Raw genomic sequence first — 20,641 nt, 5'->3', positions numbered from 1 at the left:
CGGCTGGGGAGCATGCTCTGCTTCTGCCAATAAAACTCTGCTGAGGGCAGGAGCTGCTTTCTGTATTGGGTTGGGGAGGGTGTGACCTCAGTCCCATGCTTTGCTGCAAATGGTTAAGAGGTCTGCTGCCAAGGCAAGCTGGCACTAACGTCTAAGCCTCTCCCGGAGGCTGAGTGAAGAGAATCAATAGGAATACTCTAGAGTAGGAAAAGGCAGAAAGGGGGAAGGGCAGCAATGCCAGGGGCCCTGACAGTATGGAGAATACCTTGGCCATGCCAGAGACCTGAGCGGGGAAATAACCCACAGAACATCAGTCAGTATAAAAAGCTTTTATGTATAAAATACACAATAAAAGACACTACCCAGCTAGCAGAACACACTGGAAACTGCCTGCAGCCTTCATTTGCTCCAGAAACAGTAGTATCTCAAATGCAACGAGCCTCAAGCAGTAGGACGAAGCCCCTCTGCAGAGAAGAGGCTGAGACTCCTGGGCGGGGAATGGGAGGTCTCCCTCACTTTCCCCCTTTCTTGAGGCTCCACTTGTAAAGAGGTTGTGGGGGAGGAGGCACCCACAGCCCACAGCTACTGTGTCTGGGAGGCAAGCCAGAAAAGAGGCTGTGCTGAGGACGGAACTAACTATGGGGTTATCCCAAACCAGTCTCAAAGCAGAAACCCTGTCTTGTTGTGCCTCCCACTTGCAGTGGCTGAAACATGAATATGCGGGCCATGGGGTCTCTGGTTAACTGCCACGTGGCAGGGAGGAAACCCTGCAGACTAGGCAGAGGGGCTGGCTTGGGGTTTCCTCAGCTCTTCCGGTTCTTGGCACGTCTCCAATAACGGCTCTAATAAGAAAGGTGAGGAGGTGGGAGAGCACCGGCCGTGGCTATCGCCCCCCGTGTCCTCTTGCCCAGAGGGACAGCGCTGCAGCAAGCTAGGAGACCACGGTTCCCGAGGGGCTCACTAGGTCCTGGGGAAGGCTTCCTCGGGCCTCCTGCATGCGGCGCCGGGCGCGACGGAAGGCCTCTGTGATGGGAGCAAGTACAGGAGTCAGCTGCCATGGTGTGGGGAGGAGCACGGCCCATGCTGACCCTGGGTGGCCAGCTGGCGGGGAGGGGGGCCTACCCAGCACATTGTGAACGGAACTCTGCTGGCTAAATCCTTCCAGACGGTCCAACACACTCCGCATCCTTCTCCGGAGAGAACTCGACTCCATGAAGGCCCTGCAGGGGAGTGTGCCACATGGTCAAGTCTGCTCTCCAGCCCCAGGGATAAGAAGCCCCAAGGCAGAGGGCCAGGGTCACTCACCTGGACTGCTGCAGACAGTGCAGGCGGAAGGTGACGCTACCTGTGGTCTCTGTACGGAGCCCAAAACGGCTCAGACGCTCCCCCCTGTGGCGTACGGTTAGACAGCATCAGGTTTCTGCTGTCCCGGGACCCCAAGCACCGTGCTGGCCTCACTCCCAGTGCTACTCCCATTCTCAGGGAAACCGACTGTGTTGGGGAAACCTCACGCCAGCACCCGGACTCCATCACCTCAAGGCTAACCCTGGGCTCCCAGCCTAAAAGGACAGAACATTCCAACCTCATCGAGAAGAAGCCCTGCTGATCGTCCCCACCTCGGCTATCGCCTATCGGGGCCTCGGGGATGGGCTGGAAGGAGGGGCAGGTTATTCTGACGGGAACCTAGGGAAATCTCAAGTACACAATTTTCCAGAGATCTGCTAGGAGAGCAGTATAGGTATTTGCACCTGGTTGAAACGGCACCTATGACTTCCAGCTTAAGCAACAGGAAGGAAGGGGAGAAGTAATGATGAAGCAATGAACAGTTAAGGGGCCCTAACCCAGATGCCACCTTCAACAGATGAGACAGGAACGTAAGTTCCCGGCAGGGACTCTCCTTAGAGACAAAAATCACCTTGAAGGTTCCTGGTATCCGCACATAGGACAGGTCCTCCAGTTCCAGAGACCCACCAAGGAAGAACCTCCTCAGTTCAGCCACTGTGCCAAGCTCCACGGGTCTCCACGTGGAGACCGTCAGGGTGTGAGAGCCTGTGCAGGAGGAGGAAAATGAGGCCAGGGCCAGGAAGGCCACATGGTGCCTTGCCCACTCCCCAGCGCTGACACTGGTCTAGTCACCACTACAACACCTGTTCTGGTGACAGTCTGTCCTCTGGTGAAGATGATCACGGCGGTGGTGTAGGGGCGCCCATTTGGAAATTATCAGACAGATATTCCAGTCTCAGCTCTGCCCGTTACTACCTGTGCACCCAGCCTAAGTTTCTTAACCTCCCCGAGGCTCATTCCCATCGAGTGAGATGGAAGCAACAACACCTGAGCTCCCAGAGCAGCTGGGAGGGTGAAGGAGCAGCACCTAGCACAGGGCCAGGCGCGCAGTACAGGAAGTAGCTGTTGTTCGAAAACGAACGCTGACGCACTCTGCCAAGCAGCCTCTCCCTCTAGGCTGCAGGTCAAATCAGAGGCGCATGGAGCGGTTCCAGAGGCACTCCGGCCGCTCGGCTTCACAGTTAGCTGCACTTCCACTCAGTTGTCTCTAGGGAAGGGGGGCGATTCCTCAACAGGAGTAGGGACTCTTGTGAGTTAAATGCTTCGAATTCCTAACTACCCCTCCTTCTTATTGAAAGTGGCTGAATCTTTTGGAAGCCTTGCTCCTAGGATCTAGAGCATGTGGGCCACAGGAGGGCAGGGATAATAGGTCACCTGGAGTGGCAGGCAGCACCGCAGCCCCGTAGCCTTCCACACGGTACCTCTGCCAGAAGTCCAGGGAGAGGACCTCGCAGTAGAGCACAGGCCACTCCGGGAGAGCCTCTGGGAGCAAGTGAGAGAAGCAGCCAGGTCACAGGAGGCCTTTGCCGGGAGGGGGCGCTGCCTGAGCAGACCCAAGGCCTGGGATCCCTCAGCTGCTGAGCTACTCACCAGCTGATTCGTCCTCATGGAGGAAGGAGGCCTCAAATGTGAATGGATAAGAGAAGTAGGCTACTTTGTCCTAAAACAGAGGAGTGTCATTTTATACTCAGTGTCGGGGGGTAGGCAAGGCCTCACCTGAAATTTATTCTCCCTGTGGCCAAGGTCACCTCACAAAGGGAAAAAACATGATCACCCCAGCTGGGAAATAAAAGACTGAGGCAAAGGGAGACCCAATTACCAGCTCCCACCATTCTCACAAAAGCCGCCAGAGAGCTGCAGGATTAAGCAGCCCCACAGAGCCCCACAGAAGGGCTGGACCCGACTCTGGAATCTGCCTAGGGGGTGTGGCTGTGGGCCCCATACATCTTCAGCTGCCACCCTAGGGCCAGAGTCCTGTGCCCTTCCACGTCGCCCTTCCCAGTTTCCATACCATTCCCAGGGACTTGGTGGCACAGGTCTGTGTTATTCCCGAGAGCTGCTGGAACTCTGGGCTTGACCAATCTGAAAGCCAGAGGAGGGCGAGTTGCAGAGAAACAGACACAGCTCCTTCCCTCACTCATTCTCACAATCTGCCACTCATTTGCAGTTAGTGAGAGCCTGCTCAATGCTGTGACAGGCACTGGGGACATCGTGGTGACCACATAGAGAAGATCCCTGTCTCTCATGGACCCAATGTGCCAGTGGGAGGGAGATGGACAAACCGACAAGAGGCCATCAGGGAGAGAACAATGCCATGCTGAACCTGAAACAGGATAAGGGACCAGGTGGCCTGGAGGCTCATTCCGACTGCATGCTGAGGGAAGACCTCTCAGAGGGGACACTTAGGCTGAGACCTGAACTCAAGAAGAACCAGTCGCTCAAAGATATGACAGAAAGGGTTTCAGACACAGGAAATGGTCCTCAAAAGGCCCAGTCTTGCTTTGCTCCCCAGTCAGGACATAGAAGAAGGCAACCAGTCGACGTTTCTCTGCCCCTGCCCCATCCTCCCTCTCTGTGTAAAAAAGAATGAAAAAATGTCCTTGAGTGAGGATTAAAAAAGAAAACAACTATTTCCAAAGGCCCAGCCTTGGACACTTAAATAGTGCGAGATTAACAGAAGGTGAGGAATCCGCCAAGGGGCTGACGACCTGCCAATCCTGCTTCTCTTTTCTCTCGTGAGAGGCATGGAGCCAGCAGCCAAGAGAAGAGTTTCAGTGAGGAGAAGGGAGCCTTGTCAAATGCTACTGAGAGGTCAAGTGAGGTGACAGCACAGAAATCACCATGGATTTGACGACCTGGAAGTGACCTAGGGCCTTGAAAAGAAAAATGACAGTTTTTGAGCGGGAGCAGGGAAGGAAGCCTGACCAGAGGCCTGTAGAAAACTCAGAATGGGTATAAGAAAGGAGACTCATGGGACTTCTGGCCAAGATGGAGGCATAGGTGGACGCACCGTACCTCCACACACAACCAAGATTGGAACAACAATTTAGAGGCAGAATAACACCCAGAACTGACAAAGAATTTATCTGAATGTAAGTTGGACAGCCAAGAAGTTGAAGTAGACCCGTTCATCCAGACCGGGAAGAGGGGCGGAGAGGAGCCGCCAGGCACGGGTCGCAGTATGGGTCACGGCACGGAGAACAGGGAGAACTGGGCTCATAACGCAACCGGGAGTGTGTAAGGCATCTGGGGCGCGCAAGGTCACAGCAGGTGAACCCTGAGTACGCAGCGGCAGCTGGCAGACCCAGTTAGGCGGCGAGTGTGGAGCAGGGCAGAGCGAGCAAGCCAGGATCCCAGAGAAGGGACTAGGTCCCACAGAGAACGGAGCTTCCGCCATCGTTCCCTCCCGCCCCCGCCCCCGCATACAACGTCACAATGTAGTGACAGGGGTGCCCAGCCCTGGTGAACACCTAAGGCTCCGCCCCTCACAGTAACAGGAGCGACCAGACCAAAAAAAGAGAGAGAGAGAGGGAGACAGGTCTCAAAGAGAAGAACAGATCAGTGCCCCCAGGACTCATCATTTTAAGCGACCAAGAGATAGCCAATCTATCACATGCACAGTTCAAAACACTGGTGATCAGGAAGCTCACAGAATTTGTTGATTTTGGGTGCAAATTAGATGAAAAACTGCAGGCTACCATAAAAGAAATGAAGGAAAAAGCACAGAGAACCAATAGTGATGGGAAGAAAACTGGGATTCAAAACAATAGAGTGGACCAGAAGGAAGAAAAAAACAACCAAACAGGAAAGAATGGAGAAATAAGAATTTAAAAAAAAACGAGGAGAAGCTCAGGAACCTCCAGGACATCTTTAAATGTTCCAACATCTGAATTATAGGCGTACCAGAAGGGGAAGAGGAAAAGCAACAGATTGAATACGTATTTGAACAAATAATAAAGGAGAACTTCCCCATTCTGGCAAGGGAAATAGACTTCCAGGAAATCCAGGAAGCTCAGAGAGTCCCAAAGAAGTTGGAGCCAAGGAGGAACACACCAAGGCACATCATAATTACATTAGCCAAGGTGAAAATGAAGGACAGAATCCTAGTAGCAGCAAGAGATAAGGGGACAGTTACCTACAAAGGAGTTCCCATCAGACTGTCAGCTGATTTCTCAAAAGAGACCTTGCAGGCAAGAAGCGGCTGGAAAGAAGTATTCCAAGTCATGAAAGACAAGGACCTATATCCCAGATTACTCTATCCAGCAAAGCTTCATTTAGAATGGAAGGGTAGATAAAGTGCTTCACAGATAAGGTCAAGTTAAAGGAGTTCATCATCACCAAGCCCTTATTTTATGAAATGTTAAAGAGACTTATCTAAGAAAAGAAGATAAAAAAAAACATGTATAGTAAAAGGACAGCAAACTCACAATTATTAACAACCACACCTAAAGCAAAACCAAAAGAAACTAAGCAAACAACTAGAACAGGAACAGAACCACAGAAATGGAGATCACATGGAGGGTTAGCAACAGGGAGGGGGTGGGGAGTGGGAGTGGGAGGAGGAGAGGGGGAAAAGGTACAGAGAATAAGCAGCATAGATGGTAGGTTGAAAATAGATAGGGGGAGAGTAAGAATAGTATGGGAAATGTAGAAGCTAAAGAACTTATAAGTATGACACATGGACATGACTAAAGGGGGGAATGTGGGTGGGAGGGGGTGTGCAGGGTGGAGGGGAGTGAAGGAGGAAATGTGACAACTGTAATAGCATAATCAATAAAATATATTTTAAAAAATTTAAAAAATGTAAAAAGACAAGCAAAAAAAAAAAAAAGAAAGAAAGGAGACTCATGAATATCACTTACTACCAGCTGGTAATTCCACAAAGAAGTGCACGTAGAGATTGTCATACTCGTAGCCTTGGGCTGAAACTAAGAACACAGGAGCCTATTTTCAGCTTCTTCCCTGGCACCCATGGCACCCACCCAGGCCTAAGGGGTCTGTACCTTCTGGAAGAAAGTCCCTCAAGGGCCAGGAACTCTCTCCTGTTTCCAGGAAAGGCTCATGGCCGAGTTTTCCAAGTACTGCGGACAACCGAAGGCCTCCGGGGGCCCGGGTGGATTACGTCACACTCCACTGGGGCACACGACCGAGCTTAAGAGATCTCTGTCATCTCTGTGTGGCAAGACACTTACCTACCTCTCCGTTCACAAAGAGCCGGAAGGTGCCGGGGACCGTCTAAGGCAGAGAGAAGCGGGGCAGGTCGGGGGGGTGCGGAGGGCACCAGCACCTCTGCGGCCCACCCTCGGAGGACCTGACACTGCGTGTCACTCCTCTGACATGGCAGAGTGCCTTGGGGACCCTGAGGGGAGGCGCTACAACAGCCAGTCGGCGCGCTCTGGCTGAACTCAGTCACGGTGCTGCAGGCAGCCAGGGACTCACCATCTCAAAGTCGGTGCCCACCAGGCTGCTGAGGTACTCCTTGTGTCGGCCATAGAGCTGAGGGAGAAAACCAAACCAAACGCAAGATGTGACCCAAGCCAGACCAGGGTTCAGTTCTTAATGAGCGGAAAAGAGCTCTAATGGGAAATGCCACCGAGAACTGGAGGCCTAAGCACCCCGGCCACTGACATTTTAAAGTGGAGCACACAGGCTGCAGAATCCACTGGCCTCGGACCAAACCCCGGTTCCCACACGTGCAAGGTACGCGGCCTTGGGCAGACTGCTTAGCTTCTCAGTCTGTTTCCTCACTTATAAATGGTACCAATAAAAGTATTTACCTCAAAGAGTTGTTGTACAGTCTAAAGGAAATAAAGTACGGGAAACAGCTAGACCAGAATATGGCTCCAAGAAGTGGCCGTTATGATGAAGGAGAAGCTATTCTAATATGGTAAAACACTTGGGTCTGATATGTCAGCAACACTTCCTGAGTCAGGAGAGAGCCATGAAGAGCAGCCCCTGCAAGTATGCACATCAACCTCGGACAAGGTCTCAGCCCCGCGGTGCCAAGGCTCACACCTTCAGTACTTGGAAGGAATTAGCTCTTACATCCTTGAACACACGCTGCTCCCGCTCCTCCTCCTCCGGCTGCGCGAGGGAGGACACGTTGTCGATGGTGTACTTCCACAGCTCCTGCTTCTCCCCCTCGGTCTCAATTCTGCAAGGTCAAAGCCACAGAAGGACCGGTTCTAATGACAAGAGATGGGGGCCGTCCCAGATCCAGCCCAGGGATGAGCTGTCACTGCACGCACACCTCATGTAGAGTGTGTGCTGATGGTGATGGCCAGAATGATGCCTGGCACAGGGAAACGAACTGGTAAAGCAAGGGCACCAGACTAGACTCAGAGAGTATAGGCTCTGGGCCCGTTTCTGCCTCGAAGTCCCGGTGAAACCCTAAAGCACGACATCCCGGGCACCTAGTCCTCTCACCTAAGAAACGCACAGGAGGGGGTAGGTGGTTTCTAACGCACAGTTCTGTTATTCCAGGACACAGAGATGAAGTGCAGAGGAAAAGACCTAGCTCAGTTGATCTCACCCTGTTCTGGTCAGTCCCTACATCCAGCAGCACAGAGAATTATTTTCACGTAACTATACAGCTGAAGTTAATCACTTTCAAACAGGTGTAGTGAGTGACACATGTTGTGAGAACAGACTCCCAGTATGCAAGGGGTCAGTGACCCAGAACAGAACACGAACCACCACCTGGGAATTTAAAAGTTGGAACAGGCGAGGGGCTTTCTGTGCAGCCCCTCAGCTGGGGGAAGGAGTGCAGCCAAGGGGGAAACTGCCAGGCTCTGCCACCCCTTTCGTTCTCTCCTCACCTGTAGGGTCCTTTGAGACCAGTGAAGTCAGGTTTTACTGTGATCACACCATTGCTGTCCACCTTCAGAGTACAGAGGACATGTTCACAATTCTTATAGCCAAGCCTAGAAACCAGGAAACCAACAAGGTTCAGGATCACTGGTCCCATGTCCAGGGAAGGAGGAAGAGGTAGTCAGACCACGCCAGGGGAGAAGACAGAGGCTGTAGTGAGAACTACCGCACAAAGGACTTTCTTCTGAGAACAACCAAGAAAAAATAAAAAGGGGGAAAGTCCTTCCCTCCCACATACCCCAGGATGACTGCAACAGGTAGCTGACCGCTAGTGACAGGGGGCGCGGACCAGGACGTGAGCTGGGCAGCGGGAGCTTCACTCACTTGCCATAGGGCCCCAGGTCTGCCATGATGTACATGGTCTGAAGAGGGGTGTTGATGACATGGTTGTTCCTGATGAATTCTTCCGAGGGTTCCCAGGTGACAATTCGTGACTTGAGGATGCCACCCTCCCTGGGAGACACCACAGGAAGGGTCAGTTCCCTGGCACCCCCTGAAGAGCCTGAAGGAGGAGCACAGGGGAGCACGCCCAGGTGGAGGTCTGCTGCAGAACGGGGAGCTCCAGCCGCTGGACATGCCGAGAACGATGGCATGGGAGGACCACGAGGCCCCCCAAGGTCCCCATGCACTCACATCCCTCGCCTGTCCTGCCGGCGCCGCCTGACATTTGCCATTCGCTCGACCAGGAATGATGGCACCTCCCTGGTTGCGGTGGTCATTTTCTGACAGTGCTGGGAAAGAGAGCAGCCTTGTGGAACCCAGTTGGCCAGAGCCACAGGGGACCGAGTACCCCACAGGGAAGTCTTCCTTCTGAAGCCTCATCCAGGACCCAACCTAAAATCACACCTCACCACATACATGTGAATGAGGGGAGCTGCGGCACAGACAAGCCAAAGAAGATTGCTGCCAGGCCTTGCTCTGCCCTAAGCTTTCAGCAGCACATCAACCTTCAGAAATGCATTTATTTATGCTAATGTTGAAAGAGCTGCAGTTCCTGAGTGCAGAGCAACAAGAGGTTGGGTGAGTGTGCCTGGAAGGTGTGGACATTAACTAGGAAGTTGGAGGACCCCCCATGCAGTGCAAGTGTTCTGTGGGAAATCCGCACATGGGAACTAAGCACTAACTGTAACTTTATCCACTTTTTCATAAAGGACAACCCAAATTGTATGCAATACCAACCTAGAGCTTTCTTAATAAAAGCATCAATATTTGAAAAATTTTCCCTTGACAAGTATTCCTTGGAGAGATCTACAAGGGTATACACAAAAATCATGAAATAGTACCTCTATCCTCCCTTAAATGGTTTAAAACCTCTAAGAGAACAGAATGTATCAGGCAGTGACTGAAGAAAATGTTAAACAAGTCCACCAGGGTGCGCTGGGATAACTGAGGCAAACGGAGGACAGAAGCCATTGGCTGAACTGAATTCCTGTTCAACCCTACACACTCAGAGTTTTGGCTGAATCCTCTGGTCAATTTTATCTAGATCAGCAAGTTTCAACCAGTGTGCCGCAAGAATTTTTAAAACATACAGTACCTGACTTTTTAGTCAGGACACTTATCTCTTTTCCCTTAGATTGTGAAATAAAAAAATGACAACAGCCAACACAACAATAGCCGTCCGGTGTGAATGAATCAAAACTATACCTACATTTTTCATCAGATTGCCAAAAATAGATTTATTGGTGTGCTGCAGAATTTTGGTAATTAGTTTATGTGTGCCATAAGAGGAGAAAGGTGGAAAACGGCTGATCTAGGTGGTCCTAGACCCCACCCACCCGTCCTATCTCATGATGCACGGAAGAAGTCGAGCCCAGTGGTCGCTTCTCTGGGTTTGCAGACTGTAAGCCTATCCTCAGAGACACTGCCGGCTCCTCCAGCCCACCCCCCCCACACCGGCAGGAGAAGAAGGGATGAAGCCACACCACCTGTACACTCTGCCCACACTACTCCAGCTTGGCTGCCAGCAGCGCAGGTCAGTTCCTAGACTGGCTCTGTCACCCCTTAATAGGCTCCCGATTTAACACCCAGAACCCAGTGAGGCCAGAAAACTCAGGGACGCAAAGGAGAAGGTAGCTATGGAACCTTGGAAAGAACAATACCTCCTCCAAGTTGGTGTATCTATCAGAGTCAGTGTAGGTAAAGATTCGTCGGTTCTTCCTTCTACCTGAATCCTCCAGCTTTAGGATCTCCTGACGGTACTGATGATCCAGAGGGCTCTGACAGGCTGCTTCATTTTGGTACAGGTCTACTTCGAACTGAGGTCATGAGGAAAGACAGATCTACTGAGACTATGTCAAGCTTTTGTTCCTATAACTGTTTAATGAAAGCATTTCTACAGGGCTTATACAATCCAACATGTTTTCATAGCCAATTCTCATTTGTCTAAACTAATAGAGGGCAGGGCATCCAAAGGATGTAGGAGTTCAAAGGAACCAGAGTGGTGATCTAATCCAACCCTGATGTTACTGATGACATGTGGCCCAGAGGTGAAAAGAGGTGAAGAGGACCACAAAACTGGGTAATGGCAGTTGCTGTGCTACATTGCCCTGGCTACAAGCTTTCTGGAAATCAGTCTGTCAGTCTGTACAAGGAATCTATCCCTGCCACCAGGCGGGTGGAGGTGGACCAGGTGGAGGTAGACTGAGCAGACAAGTCAGCGACACTGGCTCACCTGGCTAAAGAGCTTCTCCTGCCATCCAATCAAGACCTCCTCCTCTTCCTCTTCATCTGGGCGGTGTCCACCTCCAAAGACAACAGGGTGAGTCAAAGGTCTGAGCAAAGCCAGCACCACTTCTTACTCTGTAGTTAGTTATCATCAAAGTCCTGCTCTTACATTTGCCACAAAACCAGCCAGAGCTCAGTGATTTATGAAGCACTCATTCTGCACAAAGGTTGGAGAGATTGTGCTTGTGTAGAAGGCAGGATTAAGACCCAAGAAGTCTTACTCACTCCTCTCATTTCAATAAGAGGAAGACATGCCTTCAAGGAATCATTTAATCTAATTCAGTGTCAGGAGCTCAAATTGAGATATAGGCTGAAGAGCTCTTCCTCAATCCTAATGGTCTACAGTTGCTTAAAAGGAACCCCGGTATTTTAATCTTTACTATTCCTGAAACCATATATCTAGATCACAAAGACTGTAACCTTCAGACCAAGTATCAGGAGAGAAGAGGAAAGGCAAATAAATGATTATATAAAAAACAAAACTAACACACTCCTGTCTGGGTATGCCCTTTGCAGAGACACATGCTGCCCCTCCCACCAGCCCACACTCTCACTCAGGACTACTTTTTAACACAAGCTAAAGCAGATACCAGAGGCCTAACAGACGCATGCTGTCCTCTCTTCCTCACTCTTCTGCCTTCTCAGAGAAGGAAAACCGCAAGAGCACAGTTGATGTTAATAGGCATGTTTTCCAAGCAGACCTCAATTTTAAAAATCATTTTAACAAGCGTCTATATGTATACTTAGAATTTTTTCTCTACAGAAAATATGCTCTTAGAAGCATATTTTCTCTTAGAAAAAAATGAAGCCCTGGCTGGCATAGCTCAGTGGATTGAGCGCGGGCTGGGAACCAAAATGTCCCAGGTTCGATTCCCAGCCAGGGTACATTCCTGGGTTGCAGGCCATAACCCCCAGCAACCACACAATGATGTTTCTTTCTCTCTCTCTCTCTCTCTCTCTCTCTCTCTCTCTCTCTCTCTCTCTCCCTTCCCTCCCTAAAAATAAATAAATAAAATCTTTAAAAAAAAAAAAGAAAAAAATGACACAAATGAAATTTAGGTAGCCAGGAAAATGTATATTATATTTTAAGTATGGTTTTTGTTACTTCACTCCATTTAACTGCAAGTAAGATTAGTATCTTGATGGCAAGACTCGTTCCCATTCAAATTTCATACACAACATAACACGGCAGTTAAAATGGCTTAATCAAGTCCTGGCTTCAACAGTTACCAACCATGTGACCTTGGGCAAAGAACCCAACCTCTGCATGCCTTTTCTCCGACTACAGCCATGGGTCTATTCCGTTTTAAAAGGTTACTACCACCCTACTCCCGTCCCAGGTACCCAGGGGGACACATCACCATCAAACACCCACTGGCGGTTGGGTGGGGCCTGAAAGTGGCCAAGTCTATGAGGTCGTTCCCGCGCTGGGCAGCAGGCTGGTAGTGGAGGAAGTTGCTTGATGTGATTCTTTGCAAGTGGACTCTGCCAGGAAAAGAGAAGCCCAAAATACTCGTTAAAAGACCCCACAGCAGCCTGGAGATGAACACCAGGCAAAGATGGGGGAAACACAACACCAAGGTGTGCACACAACTGAGGGGCTGTGAGTGGGGCGCCGGGTCCGAAGGGGAAGAGTGAGGGTGAAGGAGTGTCCTGGCAACACAGGGCTCCCAGGAATCTGGGTGGGCCTTTGTGGGTGTGCAAGCTGTGAGTGGGGAGGGTGCAGGGCAGTGGGGAGACGGAGGGAGACCGCGGAGGCAGTGAAGGGGACTGTAAGCGGAAGTGGGGGCCGCCGAACACTGAGAAGAGAAGTTCAGGCTCGAATGATCTGAGAGCATAAAAGCCCGGGGCTCTGGGACCAGGCGACTACCGGAGGCGCAAGTTGCGCACGGGGTCCCGAGAGCGATATACAGCCTCCCCGGTGTCAGTGTTCCAGACGGCATCCGCCATGACAGCCGCAACGCGCCGCGACTCCGCCGGAAAGCGCGCCGCTCCCAGTTCTCCTGGCAAGAGACGCTGGGCTCTCGAGGTGGCGGAGGAGTTGCGCGCGCGCAATCCTCGGTTCCCAGCGTGGCGCCGCAGCCGCCAGCCAGAGCCGTCCCAGGCAAGGCACGGCTTCTAGGCACCCCCCTACTGGGGTCTCGCGGGATCACCTGTTATCACAAGTGCGATCAGAGCTCACACACGCCCAAGGCCGACTTGATGCACTTTACAAATGAGGAGATTAAGGCAGAGCCATTGGCCCTTTTCATACAGATTCAGACATGGTGATGGAGACCAGACCCAGATTCCTTGATTGCCTACCACTGCTTTTGCCATCACACCCCCTTGACTTCCGCTGAATGCTCGTTACTTTAGCCTGAAAAATCGGTGGATGTGACTTACAGAATGTTTCTGTTCTTTCCAAAGAAGTCAGAGAAGGTGATGGCACTCATACAAACATGAAAATATATTCTTGCAAGAAAAAGAAACAACCCCTGCCAGAAGATTAATCAGTCTTTGTATTCACTAAGCCAGAGGAAGAACAAACAAGGAAGCTAGCAGTAAGGAAAACTCATCATTGTTCCGGGTTTTCCCCTGCAGGTGTTAGGTCCAGATTAAGACCTTAGATGCCACACACTGGCCTCCTGAAAAGCTAACAAGGTGTCATTCAGAAGTCTCGCTTCAATGGACTAGCAAAGGCCAGACACCTCATAACCTCCTGTCTAGCTCCCTGACATCCCTAAAGGGGTGTTAACAGTCTTTAGCCTTTGGCATTTGCTACTTTCCCCAATAGAATAAGCAGTCGTCCTCTGAAATCAGGACTGTTATGCCGGTTTGATTATATTGCATTAGCCCGGGGCAGCAGAGGTGCTGTTGTGTAACACAAAGGGCTCACCATAATATTAGCACCATTATTTAACATCCAACACAGCCTGAACGTTTTGTTTGCTTTGTCCCTAATCTTCATAGAAACCGCCTAAATTGGTATTGTTATTCCCACTTCCTGATGGAGTTAGTGAAGGCCAGAGCTTCAAGAGCTTGCTAAGGTAGAACTCTGGTAAGCGGTGAAGGAGCTGGGATGCTAGCCTAGGTCTGTCTTTTGAAGCCTGAACACCTTCCACTCTGCTTTGCAGCTTCTCACCTACCACTTTATTCTATTACAGCACACAGTTTGCAACCTGGGAAATAATCACTTTAACAGATGAAACCATGGAGGCAGGATACTAGCTCTTAAGAAACATTCTCTCTCATTTTTCCTTTTAAAGTTGTGAACAGACAGCAAGCACGGTACCACATGAACAACGAATGATAAATATGGAGACTGCATCAACAGTTTAGTTTTATAACCAAATCAAATTTATAGCATGGTCAATCTGATATAAGTAAAATATATCTGTACCATGTGGTATGGAAATACAACATATTTGTATAAGTACCCATAATTGAATTATTTTTATACAGGTAAACTAGATTTTCATGTTTTTGCTCACTGCTTTCTATAAATTGGCATTCTTAAAACTGGGGTCCATGAGTGGTGTTCAAGGAGTCTATGAACTCTCCTGAAAATTCTGTGGGGAAGGGACCATTTTCTGGAGGGAGTTTCTCGCTTTTATCAGATTCTCCAAGGAGTCTGTACCCTGATATCAAGAATGGCCTGATCTCCCCACTTCACTTACATACTATCTTGTTAAAAGTCAAAAGGTTGGGTTACACAGCATAAAGAGAAAAATCCATTGTATCGTCACCAGCAACCCGGCCGCCACCGCCCCTCCCCCCCGTCATCCCCAACCAGAATGGTTAAGAGCTGACATTTACTGTGTTCTCCCTAAACTAGCACCATGATCCGAAGAAATCTTTTGGTTTAGAAAATCCTTGAACAAACCACCTAATGAAAGGTAAATATAATTGCCTACATTTCACATATTTATAAGTTAAGCTGTTAATTTCTCAGTCTTATGACTAGGAAGCATAGAGCCTGGGAGGTAAGTCCAGATGTTCCGACATAAACTGGTGGGCTCGCCTTTGAACTGTGCTTCCTCCTTATATCTACTCACCCCCATCCCCTCCCCAGACTTGTTTCTTTCCAAAACCAGCCCCATCTGAGCCACATCAGAACAGCCCATCAGTCCTCCTTTTCCCTCCCCAGTTGGCACTTCAGAGCTTACTTGAGCTCTACTCGCAACTAGACTTTAGGAAAGCAGAAGAAAAGGAGGAGGAACATCACAAAGTGAAACATCTATCTACCACAGGATCCAGCAATCCCACTCCTAATCATTTACTCAAAAGCAATGACAACATATATCCACACAAAGACCTATGTGTGAACGTGCATAACAACTTTATTCACAATAGTAAAAATGGAAAACAGCCCAGCTGTCTGCCAATATATATGTTTAAACAAATTGTATAATATCCTGACAATCAAATACTACCCCACAGTAAAAAAACAAAGTCACTACTGATACATAAAACCAAAAATTATTATGCTAAATGAAAGAAGCTGGACACAAAAGGCTATATCCTGTGTGGTTTCTCTTATATGACATTCTAGGGAAAAGAATACTATAGAGAGGGAACACAGGTTAGTGGTTGCCTGAGGTTGAGTTTGGGAAGAGGGGTTGACTACACAGGGGCAGTGTGAGGTACTCTGTGTGATAATGGAACTCTTCTATTTGGAACTGTAATGGCAGTGCTACAAAACCCATTGCACGTATTAAAACCTACAGAACTGTGTGTCATGATGAGTGAATTTCACTGTATGGAAATTGTAAACTGTTTACCAAGTTGTGAGGGGTACCTAAAATGGAATATGGACTGTGACAAAGGAATCGAACTGTGTTACAAATGATTCACATAACCACACTGAGGGAGTGAGAAAGGAGCCACCCTAAATAACTTTGTTTGTTTGTTTGTTTGTTTGTTTGTTTGTTTGTTTTAGAGAGGGGAAGGGAAGGAGAAAGAGAGGAACAAAAACATCAATGTGTGGTTGCCTCTAGGCACCCCCTACTGGGGAACTGGTTGGCAACCCAGACATATGCCTGAGAGTGGGAATTGAACCAGCGATCCTTTGGTGGGCAGGCTTGATCCACTGAGCCACACCAGCCTGGAAAACCCTAAAGAACTTTGGAAAATAGTGTTTTGATTGGAAACTGAAGGCTAAAGAGGAAAAGAATTATGTACAAATGCTGAACTCTAGTTGATAAATTTATTTCTCAGAGGGGTATCGGTTAGCAGTTCTGAAAATACTTATATGTATACCAAGATTGACAAAATAAGTAAATATATTATAGATAACAAGAACCATGGTTTTCACTGTCTGAGAAAGAAATTACAAATAAGGAAAGGGGCAAAGGCAAGAATGGACCATGTGTATCACAGTGGGAGTAAGGAGTGGAAATTTGCATATGGATAGTAGGAGAAAAGTAGGTTAAGAGTGGTTTGTATGGAAAAATAACACAATAATTAATAAGTAACAACACAAGAATAAATAGTGTTTCACATATAACTTCAAACCTACATTTGCCCCACCCTGTATATATAAAGGCAGGATCAGAAATGAACATGGTTATGTAGGTATATAGGCATGAGTTGCTACCCACACATATAGTTCCTAGCTGTGTCCACTGAGACAGTCTAGCAACAGTCACTCCCCAACAGAAATGAGCACTCCCAGGGCCCAGACTTTGGTTTCTAAATACCATTCTCCGTTATGAAGCCATCAAGAATTGACTGATTAGCTGAAGGAAGCATAATGGAAACTACAAGGCATTTCTAGGTTAGGGAGCTCCCAGCCAAGGAGAATCCTGAGACGGGTGCAGGTATGAGGTGTTAACAGTCAACACACACAGCAGCTGGTCAGGAGGACCTGGGCAGGACACCCAAAACATCTGCTACGGGTGTGTTTTGTAAAGGTGATCCCAGGAAACATTAGTATGGGAGTGGGCTAAACCCACACCAACTTACTCAGGGAACCATGAGAGTGAGCGAGCATCCCTACCTTTCCCCAGCCCCTTCCAGGCAGTGTGCCAACAGGTAGAAGAGGTGGGACCACACAGGTATTGCCGAACTAACATGATCAGAGTCAGCAAGAGAACAAAATAGGACAGCAGTACCTAGAAACTCCACCTCTGAAGCAGTTTATTTGTGTCAAAGACAGATTTCAATTGCTTTTTCCCAAGAAACATACTCAGCTTCTGATAATTAATTGCTTTCATCTCGGGAAGTCCCATTTTCCCTGCAGCGTGCCCCAGCAGGTTAGCCCAGGTCTTCGGCAACACAAAGCAATAGGAGTGTTCTAAACAGTAGAACTCTGACGACATTGGCTTCTATGGCCTCTCCCCCTCCAAGAAGACATTTCAATTGTTAGAAGTACAGAGACTTTGAAATTCAACTTCTATGCTCTCCCCTTCTATTTCTTAAATTTTTTTGTTATTCTATTACAGTTGTCCCACTTTTTCCCCCTTTCCCCTGCTCCACTCAGCCCCACACCCCTGCTCCCACAGTCAAACCCCACCCTGTTGTCCGTGTCCATGGGCCATTTACACATGTTCCTGGACTAGTCCCTTCTGCTGCTTTCTTCCAACATCCTCCCTGCCTCTCATGCCCCTCTGGTTGATATTCTCCTGGAAATACAAAGAAATTAATCTTTTCAATAAATTCTAGAAAGTGGCAGAGATTTATTTAGGTTTGTTGGATTCTCCAATAAATCTATTGGATTTATTGAGATTTATGTAGATTCTCCAATGCCAGAGATTTGAATTCTGGAGCTGAGGGGTAGGGCTTGGACACCTATATTTTTAACCAGCTTTCCAGTGATTCAGACACAGTTTGGGGAACCACTGAACCAGAGGCCTGCTAAATTTATTTTGAACTCTCAGTGTCCTTTTCCCATGAATCTGGCCAATGTAAATCAGAATGGAGCAAAGCCATTTTGGCCATGATTCTCCCACTGTCTTTACACTGTAAATAGCACAGGGTCAAAACCCTCCTTAGATTTAGTCATAGATTACACTCACGCCCTTTCCTGAGAGGTTGGCATTTTCTACCCTTTGGCAGAGCAGACTTCCATTGTGCTCTCTGACAGCTCAGGTAATGATTTATTGAGCTCCCTCAGAAAGAGGAAATTCCATATTAGGTTTCTTGGAGAATTTTTCAAAAGTCAAAAATAACAAGAAAATCTAGGGCTGTGTGACACATTGAAAATATCCCACCAACAGGAATGGTCCAAATGGAGTTTGTTGGAGCCATGATCTCTTGCTCCAGATGCAGAATCACAGAATGATTCGAGCAATTCCTGTTTTCCTACCCGTCCATCATCAGTACCCTCTCCTGTGGTATAGCCACATATGGAAGGATTCATGGAGATGGGCAGGAGCCTTGTCCTAGAACTTGTGACTGGGGGGAATGGCTGGACTTCCACCCCCTGCAGGGGTTAGGAGAAGGGCTTGTTGAATCGGTAGGGTATAAAATCCAATGAGGACTGTGGTGGGCTACAGACAGTGGCCTGGAAAGAAGCAAGCATTAGGGAAGGCCTATAAGATATGCCCTGACCGATGCCCTGGCAGGTGGGCACAGGCCAGGGAGAGGAAAACAGGCAGGTGTATAGGTCGGCTAAACCTGGGCGCTCTGACCACACTCTCATCCCTCTGGGCCAGGTGCCCCTCCAGTGTTATACCAGATACAGGATGTTTGTCCTATATCAACATAAGCACAGCATGTCCCTTCTGCCTGATGTTCTTCCTTCCTTCCTCCACACCCCTGCTTGAGTCCACCATCCTTCATACTTGCCTCAAACACCCTTTGCTCAGGGCAGACTCCTCCACCCTCGACTGTCTTAGCCCCCAGCTTTATGACCTCAGGTCATGTGTACCCTACTTCCTGGCATTCTTTCAGCTTGCAGTTATACAGTTAAAAGTGGGATTTAAAAAAAATATTTGTCACCATGACCAGTGTGGCTCAGTTGGCTGGGCATTGTCCTGCCAAGCAAAAGGTTGCTGGTTTGTATCCTGGTCAGGGCACATGCCTGGGTTGTGGGTTTGGTCCCCAGCCGGGGTGGGAACCAGATGCCACCAGTAAATGTTCTCTCTCACATTGCTGTTTCTCTCCCTCTCTCTCCCTCCTTCCCCCCCCAAAACAAACAAATAAAATCTTTATACAAATTTTAAAAATGGATTGTCAACTCTAACCCCATGAAGGCAAAACTCATGTCTGTCTTGAGTCCCAAGACATACCCGGAACCTAAGTGCCCAGCTCATGGCAAACACTTGCTCAATAAATGAACAATTACCTTTTTATATGTCTTTCCCCCACTAAACAATGAGCGTCCTAAGGAAGAACCAGACTCAATTTACCTTTGTATCCTGGGATAACCCAAACAATGGCTCAGTACACAATTATTTGAATTATGCTGCACTGAATTAAATGATCAGGCGTAGCAGTGCTGCAGACTGTGGTTCCGGGGAAGATCCCAGGGTTTGGTCAGGGAAGCTAACAGTGAGGCCATGGACTCAGGGGCCCAGGTATTTACATTAAGGTGGGCTTCCTAAAGTCTGCAGCCAGAAGGGAAAAGAGAAAACCTGGGTTACTCTCAGCACCACAGGCTGGCTTTGAGGTGTAAGCCTAAGACACCCTGCTAGGGTTTTCTGAGAGACAGGTCTCACCACCTGGGCATCACCACAGGGACTTCTGAGAGGTGGCGGCAGCTTGCTGGGAGTCATTCAATTCAAGGGCAGACCACCTGTCTGGGCAGTTGCTGTCTTGGGGCTGGAGATGGTGTTTTTCTACCTACGTCCTCCCCCTACCCCCAAATGCAAAATGAGAGCTGGCTCCCTGGATAGAGCCCATGGTCCCCCTCACCTCTCACTTGTTCCTCATCAGACAGCAAGCAGTCCCATGGGGGGTGGCAGGGGTGGGGCGGTATCCCACAGTCACCAGGACAGACAGGAAGTCCTGCAACAGAAGCCAAAAAAAGGAACTTTCCATTTCTTCCTCCACTTCACCCTGTCAAGTCTGTGAAACGCAATCTGGCACTGAGGACACGGGATTTAGTAGTTTTCTTCCTTAGTTTCACTTTCTGACCCTCCTCAGCATTCTAACTAGAGCTTCAGAGTAGCCCAAAGCATGATGTCTCAAGAACAAGCCATGCTGAGGGCACTGCTCACCTCCCACAAGGGCGCCCTCCTGCCGGTAGTCACCCCTCCTGTGTGAACGATGCCCTCCCTGTCTCAGGGCCCTCACAGCAGCCTGGCAGTGCAGGTGTTGACGGGAGAGACCTGGTTCTTCTTGCTCATGCATATAAAGAATTACATATCAGCAAATCTAGTAGTATGTAATCAGTTTAGTAGTGGCCTGTTGCCATGGAAGGGAACAGGACTGGGTAGAGTAGGGGTGAAAGGCAAAGTCTCAGGGCAAAGCAGGGTGAAAAAGTGAGAGGGGCTGAAGACCAGGGTGGCAAGCCCCTGGGCAGCCTGAGGCCGGGTGGCCAGAGGCCCTGTGGCCCGAGAGCCAAGAGCACCCCTAGCCCCTGAGACAGAGAGCGAGTCCTTTGTTCTCAGAACTTATATAGTTGGTGGGATAGGAGGGAAAAAAGTCACATATTGATTAACAGGTAAATGTGATGCCAGCTTTTCTGGGGGAATGTGATTACCTAAACTTAAGGATGTGTGGGGGTCTGTCTGCCCGAATCCTTATCTTGCTCCAGACTCCACTTGGTCATCCT

General features: G+C 49.0%; 1 protein-coding gene across 1 annotated transcript; it reads right to left on the bottom strand.

The window, feature by feature from the left end:
- Positions 1-320: 320 nt before the first annotated feature.
- MKS1 (MKS transition zone complex subunit 1) lies at positions 321-12,939 on the bottom strand. The gene is made up of 18 exons (XM_045836770.1): positions 12,812-12,939; positions 12,317-12,426; positions 10,889-10,959; positions 10,317-10,472; positions 8,848-8,945; positions 8,539-8,667; positions 8,163-8,267; positions 7,390-7,498; positions 6,784-6,840; positions 6,537-6,579; positions 6,207-6,272; positions 3,356-3,426; positions 2,935-3,004; positions 2,719-2,826; positions 1,916-2,049; positions 1,306-1,388; positions 1,123-1,220; positions 321-1,023 (listed from the first exon to the last, which is right to left on the bottom strand). The coding sequence occupies exons 1-18, from the start codon at positions 12,889-12,891 to the stop codon at positions 932-934; spliced, it is 1,680 nt and encodes a 559-aa protein (XP_045692726.1). The 5' UTR covers positions 12,892-12,939; the 3' UTR covers positions 321-931.
- Between the last annotated feature and the right edge of the window lie 7,702 nt (positions 12,940-20,641).

Source organism: Phyllostomus hastatus, unplaced genomic scaffold, assembly GCF_019186645.2.
Source record: "Phyllostomus hastatus isolate PE091 unplaced genomic scaffold, TTU_PhHast_1.1 phas_contig_210, whole genome shotgun sequence".
NCBI classification, from domain to species: Eukaryota; Metazoa; Chordata; class Mammalia; order Chiroptera; family Phyllostomidae; genus Phyllostomus; species Phyllostomus hastatus.
The sequence above is the reverse complement of the archived record's forward strand: the minus strand, read 5'-3'. Positions and strand labels throughout refer to the sequence as shown.

Excerpts from the sequence above, each read along its gene's own strand:
- MKS1 (XM_045836770.1), bottom strand. The coding sequence starts at position 12,891 with ATGGCGGATGCCGTCTGGAACACTGACACCGGGGAGGCTGTATATCGC. Across the intron at positions 8,946-10,316 it reads GATACACCAACTTGGAGGAG|CACTGTCAGAAAATGACCAC; the intron begins GTATTGTTCTTT and ends TCTCTTTCCCAG. Across the intron at positions 3,427-6,206 it reads TGTGGAATTACCAGCTGGTA|ATTGGTCAAGCCCAGAGTTC; the intron begins GTAAGTGATATT and ends TCTGGCTTTCAG.